Below are 14,646 nucleotides of genomic sequence, written 5' to 3' on the forward strand. Positions count from 1 at the left end.
TTTATGATAGTGAAAAAATTCGCGCCCCCCTTATCGTCATATCACAAAATGCAACCAGAATGCTAGCAATCCCATTGAACAATTTGCATGGAAGGTTATGACAGTTGATAAGAGAATTCTAAAATATGATATTAGGACTATACACAGAGCAAAAACAAATAATTGTAGGTAAATCGCGCGAAGCGCAAAAAAAGTTTTCGGTTGGCCGTAGCTTCGCGCTCCCCTTCAGATGCTTTCACGCACCCAGTTTGAGAACCACTGCACTATAGCTGGTCGATGTGTGACATATGTTTGCTCACAGCGCATCGAAAGTCATGCATGGGCGCAACAAGTCGGTTTCGTTTCTTCGACTTGATGGTAATCAGAGATGAAACTCCTTGCTCGCACTCCCGTAGAAGGGAACATTAGCAGCTGGGGAATAGCGTGAGAAGCTAGAATCGAGTACGAGGAGGCCGTGCTAAGCCTGAAGTTTATTGGAGAACAATTTTTGTGTTCAAACCCACCTTAACTAATTACTCCCTTCGGTTGAAAAAAAACACAGAATCTACTCGCGTACCATCTGGAAGACCTTCGCGTACCACTAGTGGTACGCATACCACAGGTTGGGAACCACTGCTGTATGGGCTAGATAAAAAGACGGCTCAGTCGTACTATAAAGTTAAGAAATTCAACCTTAATGTTATTTTGAAACGCCAAAGACTGTTCTAAATCAAAACACATCAGCAGAGTTATATTCCGGGCTATTAGATATTTCGTAATGATAATAATACTTGTTGAGTAATATTGTTCATCTCAACAAGTCACACACAACGTACAATGCGATGTAATGAACAGATAGGAAGACATCGCCGGCCCTTTCTAATTCTTTCCATTTCTTGTGAGAGCTTTCTTTCGTCGGGTCTTTTATGGGCTTTTTTGTCTCCGTAAGAACCGAATTGCAGACTTTCACGGACATCCTGTACATGAATAAACTGCAATCATGTATATAAGTATTTCCCTAAACATTCAAATAACGTTGCATTATTTGAATCAGTTTTATGCCAATCACCTATTTTAAATTCAAAATAGTCATTTGTAATATAACATTAATAACTTGTCTTAAAAAAAAAATTGATGGTTTTACTATTTTCGATTGTAAGTAATTTAGTGCAGTTTTTCGAAAGGTTCCAGCAATAGTCTGCCATAATATGTTCGTCGCGTCTCCCCTGAGATATTTCTTCTTTTGTTTTGATGTATTCATGGAACCTTTTCTCTTTCTATTCTCCCTAATCAACAATATATTCAGAAAAAATATCAAGATGACTCAACAGGAAGTGAGATTTATTGCTCATGTCTGCTCCAAGGTTTCCATATGCAGATACCTATTCTCGGACCAACTGTTTGTAGTTGGGTGACATGGGTTGGATGGGAGTGTTTATCATGGTCAAATATCTATTTATGCGCAGTATACAAGTGGAAACATGTAAGATTTACTTCCTATTAAATGAAATATTTAACGGTAAATACAGTGATTGTAAGGATTGCTAACATTCTGGTCTCATTATGTGATATGACGATAAGGGGGATACGATATATTTCACTGTCAGAAAGGGGGTCGTGTAAAAAACTTAGAAAACCAGTGTGCTAAACTAAATCTTAATAATCCAAAAATGGAGCAACAGCAAACAAACTCTTCTGCAACCAGTGCTGAACCATTTCCCACACCACGGTCAGAGTTTTAATTTTAAATCTCCAACACTTTTAAATGAAACATAGATCTGCCACGCGCAATGACAGTGAACATATTGTCATTCTAGTGCTGTGCACAGGCAAGGTTTTCGCTCAAATGCTGACCAATTGACGAAGCATATGCTTGGTAATCGTCATAACAGTCTGTTTTGGCAGCCAATTTGCACTGGCCTGCGAGCTTCGTGCGATCATTTGCGCATGTTTTTGACCGAATCAATTTGGTTATATGCTGTTTTATACGCTCAAGCAATCATTGAGATGGATGTCCTACATACCCACTCTCACAGTGGCACTTGTATCGTTAGACAACATTACTTGCATTAAAGGCAGGAAGTTCATCTTTTCGAGAGTCAGGCAACAAGGGTTTCTTTGTGTACACCACATGCATGTTATCGCTGAAATACCAACGGTGAACAGCCGATTTTATAAGTTTTACAAAACGATTGGACACGTTACCTAGCCACGGTAAGTGTAAAAATGCCGGGCATTTTTCTGGTCCATATTTGGGAGCTATATCCGATTCTCTCAATACCCTAACGATGGAGCATTTTAATATGTGATCTGGATAGCCATTTTTGGAGAGAATCAAGTGGATATCATCCAGTTCGCGTGCCAGTTTTCCGGTGAACAGAGGCGCAAGGCCCGATTAACGAGAGATGAAATGAGGTTTAATTTACGCCGGTTGGTGCAAAATGAATCCAAACGGATATAGGCCAGTGAAGGTAGGTTTCCTGTACAGCGAGGTTAAGAACGTTTGTCCTGGTGTCACAACTAACACGTTTAAAAAGGGAAGGGTCGCTTCAGTTTCTTTTTCCACGGTAGATTGTGGAGCTGGGTGGAGACAGTTCAATTTGTCGAAGAAAACATTCTACTCTCGCTCACTATTAAAGGCAACAAAGGTGTTATCGACATATCTGAAATAGAGTAGAGGTTTTGCGGCGTTTTCAAACAATTTTCTTTCGTGGTTTCCCACGAATATATCGGACAAACTAGGTCCCAAGGGAGAACCTATGGCGATACCATCAGTTTGTCTGAACATCTTGTCATTGAAGCTGAATTCAACGCCACTAGTAGCAGTTTGCAACAATTCAAGAAATATTTCACGTGGTAATTTTGGAGGTTCAAGCGTGCCATCATAAAGCGCGTCTGCGCAGATTTCGAAAGTTTCCGACAGTGGTACGTTGGTAAAAAGACTTTTTACTTCAAATGAGCTAAGAAATACATTGGACGGATTTAATTTAACGCGCTTTAATTTGTCTACAAACGTGAACGAGTCGCGAAGACAGTGGTGCGTATACAAGAATCGAACTGGTTCAATGACGGTGTTAAGCCATTTGGTTAAATTATGTTGTGCCGACCCACACATAGACAATATGGGGTGAAGAAGTACGTTATCTTTTTGTGTTTACGGTAAACCGTACATACGCGACCGTTGTAATCCCGACGGACGTAGAGACTCGTACAGATTTGAAGAAAAGACTCCCTCCTTCAGTTTTAGAAGAAGGCGACGTTGCAGCATCATTTCTAACTTGCGTGTGTTGTCGTTTTTATCGGCAGGGCCTAGGTTGGTGAACTTGGAAGAATATTGGAGAACGGAATCCTTTCTTAAGTTGTAATCTGGCCGGTTCAAAATCACAACTCCAGAACATTTGTCCGGTTTTGTGAGGCAAATCTTTTCGTTGGAACGTAAGGATTTGATGACTTTAAGGCAATCCTTGTTCATCAGAAAATCCCCGAGCATGGCTTTCATCGTGGAAAAATATTCCGGAGCTAATGGTCTATGGCGGGGGTGGGCAAACTTTTGAGCTCGCGGACCGCATTCAACATCTGAATCCATTCGCGGGCCGCACCAGTGTTGGGATCAAGTAACTACCTTCGAGTCACAAGTCATTTAGAGGCATTGTACATTTTGACTCGAGTCAAGTCAAGTCAATCGATTTTCGAAAGTGACTCGAGTCAAGTCAATTCAAGTCACGAGTCAAGTCACAATTCAAGTCAAGTTGCCTTTTCGAAGTATGATGCATGATTACGTCATTGCATTTTGGTAACTGTCTGAAATACAGATTACCTGGCTATTGATTCTGAATCGATGAACGAAAATATAGGTAAATATACATGCAAGAAGGCGCTGTATCGCTCACATATACATAGAACTGTTAAACGACGTATAATTGCTTAGCCTCAGTTAATATCTACCAGCCAAAATAGAGAATAGAGAAACTAATGGATAAGATGCAATATATTACCCTTTGATAGGCTACATATTGATATGATACAATTCGAATTCTACAATTTCAATTCAATTTAACAAGAGGTTTGGTTAAGGTAAGAACAGAAATATTACTAAATATTTTGCTATCGAATCACTTTACCACTAGTTTACAACGAAAGCGACAACGTAAACTGTAGGCTTCGATCACTTCGTTTGTGGTCAATTTATTTGTGAGGGAGCAATGGAGACTCAGTAAAACACACGATCATTGAATTATTGGTCGTCCGCACGGGTTACAACAGCGTTTCGTGAACAATCCAAACGTATGCAAGCTACACCGAATACTTGATGACTTGAAATTGACTCGTCAATTTTGATCCGAGTCACGAGTCAATCCACATTTCTGATACGTCGAGGCAAGTCAAGTCAAGTCAATTTAGCAAAGTGAGTCAAGTCATATGAAAAAGGTGACTCGAGTCTGACTCGAGTCAAGTCATGACTCGAGTCATCCCAACACTGGGCCGCACTATATAATATTGGGATTATAAACCAAAACGCAATATTGGTATTTCATTATATAGTGAGAACATGGAGATGCTTATTTGAAACAAACCGAGCATTTCTTTGAAGATATCGTCCATGCGCCAGAAACAGTTGCGAGATTTCATAGGCTGGTCGACCTCAATAACCAATTTGTCAAAACTATAGATATGAAAGTCGATGGTCCCTATTCTTAGAACAGAATTGAAATTGAAATCTGTCAGCAGCGATCTGTTCATAGATTTGCTAATTCCACTTTTGGTTCAGTTCTAAGACACACAATGCTGATAGCATCATAAGCATGTTAGCTTCAAACACGCTTCTACTGTGTGTAGATGAAATATAAATACCCTAATTCTACGCATACAGAGATCGAATATACCTAAGACAAGCGCGAGTCATTTTTTGAAAGCACAACACTGAAAAAATTAAAACAGGAGTGGCCAATCGGAAATCACACTTGTGATCCGAATTACGTCAATCTCGTTTAGGATTGTTGGGATTTTTAGCAGTTTAAACCTTTCAAGTTGCGTGAGCTTCAATATCGGGCTGTCGCGCCAGACATTATTCATAAAATATGATATAGGAAGTATTTACCTTAGAACAGTGGTTCTCAAACTTTGCACGACACGCCCCCTTATGATGGTGAACGTTTTCGCGCCCCCCTTATCGTCATATCACAAAACGCAACCAGGATGCTAGCAAAGCTAACGGGTAGTTTGATGGTATGGAAGGCTACGACTGCGGACGAGAGATTTTTAAATATGAAGTTGAGACTAAATACAGGGCAACATTTGCGAATTGGATGTAAATCGCGCAGAGCTCGAAAAATTCTTTCAGTTGATCTCAGCTTCGCGACGATCTTCAGATGCTTTCACGCCCTCGGGGAGCCGCGCTCCCCCAGTTTGTGAATCACTTATTTAAAAATATCATGGTGAAATATATTAAAATGTTTAATTATGTCCCTGCATTAATTCGATTTTTAGTGCGCATTTTATCAATAAATCGTTTTAAGAGTATGACACAAAGGTCTCGCAGGATCGCATTCGTCAAAAGGGGTGCAAAGCATCATGTTTGTTTTAATGTTTCGGCCTGATGGCTTAGAAAATAAATTCCAAAACTATCAATGAGAGTAGGCACATTAGAGATCGCTACCTTATGAACTGTTTTTTTTTCAATTTAACATTTCAGTCTCGCGAGTAAATGAGATGACCAAAGAAAGTCATGATATAAGCTTGGGGGAATTGTTTTCTCTGGGCGTGGCATTTCACTACTGTCTGTTCAGATTGTTAGAAACAGATTATTTGGTGTTGACTTCAGACAAATGCGACGACCAAGCATATCAATGGCGAAAGTTTCATATGTAAAAACTGACCACAGAAAATCACGCGAAACCCGAAGATTCCTTTTAAGAAATTCAACCAAATTTACATACATAATATCAGACGGCTCTGGTAACATTGTGACCCAAAATCCAAAAATCCAGCACTTTTCACCGTCCGCGGATCGCAGTCAGCTGTCTACAGCCCACGAGAGCGTACTTACTTACCAACTTGACTAGATGCAACACCAATGCGGTGCGGGTTCGATTCCGACCGAGGTCGACTTCAGAATTCATATACCTAAGTGTTGGAGGTTTACCTAGGCTCCTCCTCGCCACCTCATCTGCGTAAGCGGTGTCTTACAAAACGCCTGAAAGTAGGCAGTGCTACAAGTCGGCAGATGCGGCATCAAATATAAGCAATATCGGCTTGGTGTAAATGACCATAATGATCGATGCACACCAAGAATACATCAATACAACAAAAACTTTACTATATTTAATAATCACTACATCTATTTCTAATTGAAGTAATTTAAGGATGCTTTTAAAAGTACTACTTCACTCGTACGTGAGTTCTACTTATACTCAAGTAGTTTTCATGACTACTTCGAACACCTCTGAGTAAATAGGCCTATATATATTGACACTAATAATATGTCTGTATCATTTTCCAGTTTCAGTACTATTCCATTCATTCACCAAAATTTTGTCTCTAGCTTTCATATTTACATCTTCTTGTATTCAGTCCATGCAGGCAACATTCAGATGAAGTTTACTATGACCTTGGAGGGTGAAAATTGTACTGCTGAAATACACAACACGACAAGCGGAGAATATAAGAAAGCCGTTGGACTATTCACTTCCATAGTGAGTAACACATCGATATAGGTTATGGGATATTACAGTGTTGAAAATTAGCGTACTGCTGCAAAAACAAGATTGCAGTCACAATATTTCACCTCAAATATTTATACTAATTCCTTACGCCAAAAGTTACGACACAAAAATATAAAATAATAAAAGTTGGGGAGTTATTGCCTATTCGATTATTTTTCGGAAATTTGTGACGATCAAACCGGGTAACGAATGAAAGAACATTGTAAATGCAGCCTGGCAGAATATTATGACATAACGCCACACCCCTTTTGAACTTTTTAGTCCTGGAATCTTTGTTCTGGCAACGGAAGTGGTCTCGATGAATTTTAGGTTGCATGGAATTGAAAGATAAGCCATTTCTGTCGCTGGGGATCGTAAAAATAGAATTTTCCTATTTCTAGGCACAGATGGTTACCCAGTAAAACTGTAATTTGAATTGGTGATGCCGAAGTCATATTTTAACCACTTCATATACAATTAGAATTGGAACGCAAAACGCGATCTATTTGCTTTAAAACAGGGGTCTCAAACCCTACGGGTTTCGACATTGGTATGTCATATATTTCTAAGTGAGCAATATTAGACAAAATTTTTCGATTGAAAGTGAGCCGAACAAGCAGACTGGCATTCCACAAACATTATTTACTATTGTTAATATTTGAAGATAATTGTTGTTGTTGTAGTCGGTCGAGAGTAAGAATAATTTGTCGAAATTATGAGATGTAGACAAAGTAGCTCAAGGGTGGATAAACTTTTCAGCTCGCGGGCCGCATTCAACATCTGAATCTATTCGCCGGCCGCACTTTATAAACTTTTGATTACTAGCCGAAACATATTATATTAATTTAGTTATACAGTGACGGAAGAAATACGGAGATGATGTCTCTGTATATTTAAGACAAACCAAACATTGATATGATGGTACGTACACTCGTCAAAAACATTGACAAGATATTTCAACTGGTCATCCTAGATAATTTGTTAAAATTAGTGATGAACGTTGGTTATGCCGATTCTTGGAAGAGGATGCAAAGTTGAATCTGTGAGTAACGATCTGTGCATAGATTTGCTGATTCCATATTTCTTGGTTTACCTCCAGGACACACAATGCTGACAACATGATAACCAGGTTGCAATATATATATTATATATGTGATATACCTATAAAATATTTCCAAGATTATCGAGGACGAGTCTATATAACACAGGTGCGTGTAAGATACGGCCCGCGAACGGATTTCGAGCAGGCCGCAGAGAGTTTATATCTAGGGATAGTGTGAACGTGAGGTTCACGTTCGCGTTCTGTGTGTGAACCTCACAAATTTAGAGGTTCACGTTCACAAACGAACCTTGGTAGGTTCTGCACTATAAACCTTTTTCATATATTACAGTTTTCACTTCATTATAACATCTTTAGTTGACATTTATTTCATTCCAACTGTCAACTACTCTATGCATGCCGCTGGCAGCATAAAACACAATCAACACCAGACGAGCATGCATCTTAATGACAATCTCAAAAATTTTACTTGTTTTGATACAAAAGTTTGCTCAAAATATCTAGCTTTCAGTTTGTAAATGTTTAGTGACTCTTTGCTGTGAGCTTGATCAGCGATCACACAACTCCAAGAGCGAAATACGCTACATGTAGTCAGCGAATGATGCTTATTGAACCAATCAATGAAGATGGTATCTATGTCTGATGTAAAAATTTAGCAGGCGTTTTACGAGGTCAATCTTGATATCATATGTTTATTGTATCATAAAAATCAAATTCGAGCGATTGGGGTGCTGGCTACTGCTGTATAACTTGATACTGGGGTAATGTCGGTAACAAGTATAGAAAGAGAAACCCGTTTTACACTCTCCTCAATCTCAACGTAACAATACTCACACGCCGAATACATTGTCCGGTCCGGCCTAGCACTAGAACGATCAAGTGGCTTTTTGACGCATTTTCATTTTTGAAGAGCTGGCATTGAGTCATATCTCACGCTGTTCGGCTGAAACTTCTTGACTTTTATTTATTTTATGTAGGCCACCTTACCTATGATTTTCAACACCCATCTGGTACAAATAAAAAAGTTATACACAGAACTAGCTAGAACTACCAAGTGACCTTTTTGACGCATTACGATTTTTCTACCTCAAGGCAGTGTTGGGATCAAGTCACTACCTTCGAGTCACGAGTCAATTCGAGTCATTACACATTTTGACTCGAGTCAAGTCAAGTCAATCGATTTTCGAAGGTGACTTGAGTCAAGTCAAGTCAGTCGATTTTCGGAATTGACTCGAGTCAAGTCGAGTCAAGTCAAGTCAAGTCACGAGTCAAGTCACCATTCAAGTCAAATTGCCTTTTCGAGGTATGAGGCGTGATTACGTCATTGTATTATGCTAGCTGTCTGAAATACAGATTGAGTGGTCATTGATTTTGAACCGATGAACGAATATAGAGTTAAATATACACGTAAGTAAGGCGCTGTATCGCTTGCATATAAATAGAACTAATAAACAACGTAAGTAATTGCACAGCCTCATTTTATAGTTACCAGCCAAAATAAAGAATAGAGAAATGAATTGATAAGATGCAATACATTACCCTTTTACAAATTGATATGACACACTTCGAGCCTACGCCAATGGTTTAGGACTATATAAACTATTTTCGAATTCAATTTCAGTAAAATAAGAGGTTTGGTTAAGTTAAGAACGCAGAATAGAAATAGACATTTTGCTATTAAATTACTTTACTATACTATAGTTTACGACAACGTATGCTGTCAGCTTCGATCACTTCGTTTGCGATCAATATATTTGTGAGAGAACAATCGAGGCTCAGTAAAACGCACGATCATTGAATGATTGGTTGCTCTCACGGGTTACACCAGCGTTGCGCGAAGAATCCGAACATATGTAAGATACAGTGATTTTTATCGACACCAATTACTTAATGACTTGAAATTGACTCGTGAATTTTGCTCCGAGTCACGAGTCAATCCACATTTCTGATACGCCGAGTCAAGTCAAGTCAAGTCATTTTTGCAAAGTGACTCGAGTCAAGTCAAGTCATACGAAAAAGAGACTCGAGTCCAACACTGCCTCAAGGCAGCGCAGTTTCATGTTATTGAAAGTGGTTATGTATCTGCTAAACGCAGAAATGTCGTTTATAACAACAGAACTTTGTTAATATCGACTTGGTCTATCTTTGTTAGCAACAACATCCCTTGTAATAGAAGGTTTTGGATCTTCCTCGTTCCGAGTTACCTAAGCCTGTAATATTATATTTCTGAAGCTCAGCGTGTTACAAGATATGACATTTCAAAATGTATCATTAGACCAAGCCGACATCTGTATTGTCCATACTATTATACTCGGGTTGTGTAAGGGCAAATGGCCTTTGCTCTGGTCTACGTCTACGAGATGGATCTTCGGGGGGAGGGGGGGGAGGAGAGGGAGCTGGATCTTGTAAATTGAATGCATATGAGGACTTAGGGCATGAGTGCATTATGTTTAGTTTGGCCCTCTCGAGGAACAAGTCTATGGAAGCCATGAGCTTTCTATTGTCATAAGTAGGGAATTTTTTTTTGACTCAAAAAACGGAAGATTTTGACCTAAAAAATCTAAATTTTGACCTTTTTTGACCTAAAAAAACTGAAATTTGACCAAATTTTGACCTCACGTATGCAAATTAGGTGTTTTCGCATATAATGTTAAAATTGTACTACTTATCTTCATTTCTGGTTGGAACTGTCTGTCCCTACAAAGCAGATTGGCCTGAAAAAACGTTTTTGTCTCAAAAACTGACAGATTTTTACATGAAAAACTAGTATTTTAACGAAATCTTGCCCTATGAAGAATTCCAGTAGTTACATTACGTATTCTGGTGGAAATAATTAAAATTTGTTGTAGTACAACGAAAGATCCTGTCCTGCATTCTCGGGTAGAAAGTGTCTGTCCTTACTACGTAGCTTGCCAAGAACGGAGAAAGAACGTTCAACAGCAGCATTTGTTGGCTGACAACACTCAAGTTGTGTGCACACTGCTGGTGACAAACCGTGTTGCTTCATTCTGACAATGCTGTCTATATAACAATATTTCAGCTAGCGCTTCTTGATATAAGAACCATGCAATGTCCAAGCAGTCTTGCTTCAGCTAGGATATTGCGGTACGTTGACCATAAAACCATGTCACTATTTGTTTCATTTGACCATTTATGATTCACAATGAGCAGACGATGGTCCGTTTACAACGGTAGGCCCATAAAGTAGGCTACAAGCTGTAAAATATCAAATGATAAGTTCACCGACAGCGCAAAATCTACGATACAAACGAAATGCAGAGGTCAAAAAATGTTTGACTTTGTAAACAATTTTGACAAATTTTGACCTAACGCTACAATTTTGACCTAATTTTGACTTTTTTTGACATGTCAAAAAAAAATTGCCCCAGTCATAAGTAATAAAAAAGGTGTTGACTCGATAAAGATAATACTGTTTTCCTTTATTAGATGGTCACGATGGCAGCAAATAATTGGGGTAAAATGTCAGATGTTGGACGCTGCTGCTACTAAGTATTTGTACCAGGGCGTCTCATATTTAGGCGAAGATAGAACAGGACAACTCTTCTATAATCTATACATTTGCCAAGCATAGTAATGTGAAGAGTCCGATGTAATCCATCTTGGAACTATGTTACGTGAATGTGGCTGTATACGCTTGGAGAAGCAAACGAAGTCCCAGTTGACACTATTGTCAAAAGTTGCTTGAAGCTACCAAGGACCAGAAGGAACACGGGCAGCTTCATGTAGCCACACTTTTCAAAGCTATCATCTTGTTGATAAGCGTAGAGGCGAGATGCCAGTGTAGAGAGCGAAGTTGTACACATATTTATTGAGTTCACTCCAACCGGAGGTAACTGTTTCGTTCAGAAACAACACAAACAAGAAACCAGTGACGGTTAAATGTTATAACGAAACAAAACCACGGGGATATCATTGGCCAGGTTGCAAAGCAGTATTCTATGAGGGTACCAACAAGTCGACGATGGTCCGTGCATGTTTTCTTGGAATGTGAATTATCTTATACTTGCAAAATACCGATTACTATAGAAATATGCAAATCGAGGATTAGTTGCGAGATTGCATTATGCAATTCTTATCTGATAAGCTTTGTGATAGGCCAGCAATAACCAAGAATGGTGATGTGGCTAAAGCGGATCTGGAACCTACTCCAAATTTTTAAAGAACGTGCTCAAATACCAAATGCGCACCAGAACAACACTTATATGTTACACCAAAAAACGGCGATTTGTTATATATGTATTGCACTAAGGTGTGTCTAAAATATTGCAAGTAGCTGTGAGCGCAATAAACCATGGTTTCTGATGTCGTTTGTTGAGATTTGTGCTGATTTTTAGCTCCGTTGAATGCATTTAATCGAAGAAAATTTAACAAGCGTCAAAAAAGCCACTTTGTCGTTCTAGGTAGTTCGATGTTCCGGTAGTTCTAGTGCTAGACCGGGCGTAAGCTTATATTCCCTTGCAAGTCCATGTCGAAATTGTTGGCAAAGCGTCGGAACACATTGATATTTGGGATAATTATATCATTTGATTAACCCAGTTTATACATTTGGCGACGTTTAAACCTTCACTTCACCATTGTGGCATTATGTGGTCCGAGTTTTCGCTAGGTATTGTGTACAATAATATAGGCCATCACTTCATTGAAATGCTGGTTGAATTTGCAATATGACGTTATGTGACGTCATGAGGTTCACGTTCGCGTTCACACAAAACCTTTAAAAAAGGTTCGCGTTCACACGAACCTGAACCTTTCAGAGGTTCACACCATCCCTATTTCTATCCTGAATGTGAAATTCTTGTCTGAAAGCTTTGAAAAATTTCATGCGTCACAGAATGCTCTCAGGTTTGCCAACCCGAGAAAGATGGCCATGAAACTACTTGTTCTTTTCGGGTCTAAATACATTTGCGAGCAAACATTTTCGACCAATGTCAAACTGATGTTCATGTGCAGTCTTTACCAAGGGCTTCTACATCCAACATGCAGCCAGAGTTTAAAAAACTCGTTGACAACGTTGATCGACCACAGATGTCTGATTGATTTGTTGTTGTCGTTGTTGTTTCTGGTATTCCTGGTGTTTGTCGACTACTTATTTCATTTACACCAGGCCGATATTTTTCATTTCCATTCTGATTGACTTGATCAGCTATTAAAGTAGGCTACATTTGGTTAATATATTCATTAAATATACTATTTTGGCCTCTATGCTTTAAACTTGTAGTTTACGTTTGCATTAAATAAGAAGAGGGATGAATTCGCGATTAATGTATCGATTTTGTAATCCGATCCGACAAGTATTTACTATTCCCATATCAGGCCGGGAGAAGTTGCCCGCCCCTGACCTAAAACATGCGCGAATCAGTTTCCCAAGTACAGCACTAAAAGTAATAACTTGATGGAACTTCCAATTTACAATCACACCGCACATTCGGATATGTAATTTTCGTTCTGATTTGCTGTGATGATTAGAAATTGAAACCTTTGATAATGCGTGAGCCTTGCAGTCAGGCCATTGCGCCAGCAATAAAATAAACGTAGTAAGACCATCACTCATCAATGTAATAAATCAAATAAAAGTTTTGTCAAGACGCTGCGATGATTACATTTTGTACGCATTGTATGTTCTGAAGGCTTACGCGGGCCGCACAAAACGAAATTCTGGGCCGCATGCGGCCCGCGGGCTGTACTTCTCCCTCCCATGTCGTAGCCTAGTCTAGGTTTGGGGTATACTCCTGATAAGTATAGATTATTTAATAGTCAAAGCCAAATTAAAACAGCCATAGTCATAATAATAGAGGTGTCCAATAGCCGAAAAACTCAGTAGCGTTACAGCGGTGGAGCGTATCCATTTCGTTACATGCAACATTCCACAAGCGTTGATAACATTGGATAAAGGAACCAGATATGTAACTGACCGGGGTTGCAACAGAATGCCATGGCTGATATAACGACTTGATTCTTGCTTTGATAGCGAAATACCAATAACACCTTCTAATCTATCATTATTCCCCTTGAAACGCGAATAATTTGTTGCGGCCATGGTTATAACTAGGGCAAGTTTTTGCATATTTTGCTACTATTTTTTTTACAACTTCCGGCAGCTTCCTGAATGCTCAGAAGTTATGTAGCATGGTGTTTTAAACTGTTTGGACGAATCTTAGTTTGCAACTTTCTGCAAATTTCCTTCATTTTTCCATACAACTACTTGTGACTTTTACCATTTTTCTTTTTTTCAATCTTTCACTCGACTTTTTGCATGTTTTTCTCGATTTGTAATCTGGATTTGAAATGTTGGTGACTGCATGTACTTCATATCAGCATCTATGCAATTCAATAACTAGAATGACTTTACTTAATTTCGTTAAGATTACCGCTATCGGACACAGAGTTGGACTTCATGCCGTTGACGTCGATCAATTGGAGTTTCAATGTGGCAGCATCATTGGATCCGGTCTAATACAATTGCCGAATAATATCACGGTAGACGCGGTTCAAGTTTCAGAAAAGTTCAACAACGTTGCTAATGTATCCTTAAATGGGACACAATACTTCATCTCGGCAATGACTGTATCAGGTAATATTAAGGACCGGGCAAAATGATTCCACTAATTGAATCGGAAATGAGTTATAATTGTGATGATTCTAGTCTAGTGTGAGACTGTTTTTCGAGAAATAAAATTAGCAGCGACATCGTCAAAAGTCGCAATGAAATAAGTAGATTTGAAAAATTCCAAAATTATCCCTGATGCAATGAATTAGATCAGGGGGAGGGGGCCAACCTGTTGCCGTAGAAGTAGATTTTTGCAGCCGTCGACACGTAATTCAATGGATATGTGTTGGCGGCCGTCGATATGCAAATTGAATGACTCCCCAATTTTTGAGAGATGG

At 39.0% G+C, this 14,646-nt stretch overlaps 1 protein-coding gene across 1 annotated transcript in view; it reads left to right on the top strand.

Annotated features, from left to right (window-relative positions):
• The window catches only part of LOC145442056 (uncharacterized), a 203,769-nt gene that overhangs the window by 134,815 nt on the left and 54,308 nt on the right, over positions 1-14,646 (top strand). The window contains exons 3-4 of the mRNA XM_080320050.1: positions 6,559-6,671; positions 14,125-14,332. Coding sequence (XP_080176176.1) covers positions 6,559-6,671; positions 14,125-14,332 — 321 coding nt within the window. The remainder of the gene's footprint in view (positions 1-6,558; positions 6,672-14,124; positions 14,333-14,646) is intronic.

Source organism: Botryllus schlosseri, chromosome 6 (genome assembly GCF_051294905.1).
Source record: "Botryllus schlosseri isolate E-star chromosome 6, Bs_hap1, whole genome shotgun sequence".
Classification (NCBI taxonomy): Eukaryota; Metazoa; Chordata; class Ascidiacea; order Stolidobranchia; family Styelidae; genus Botryllus; species Botryllus schlosseri.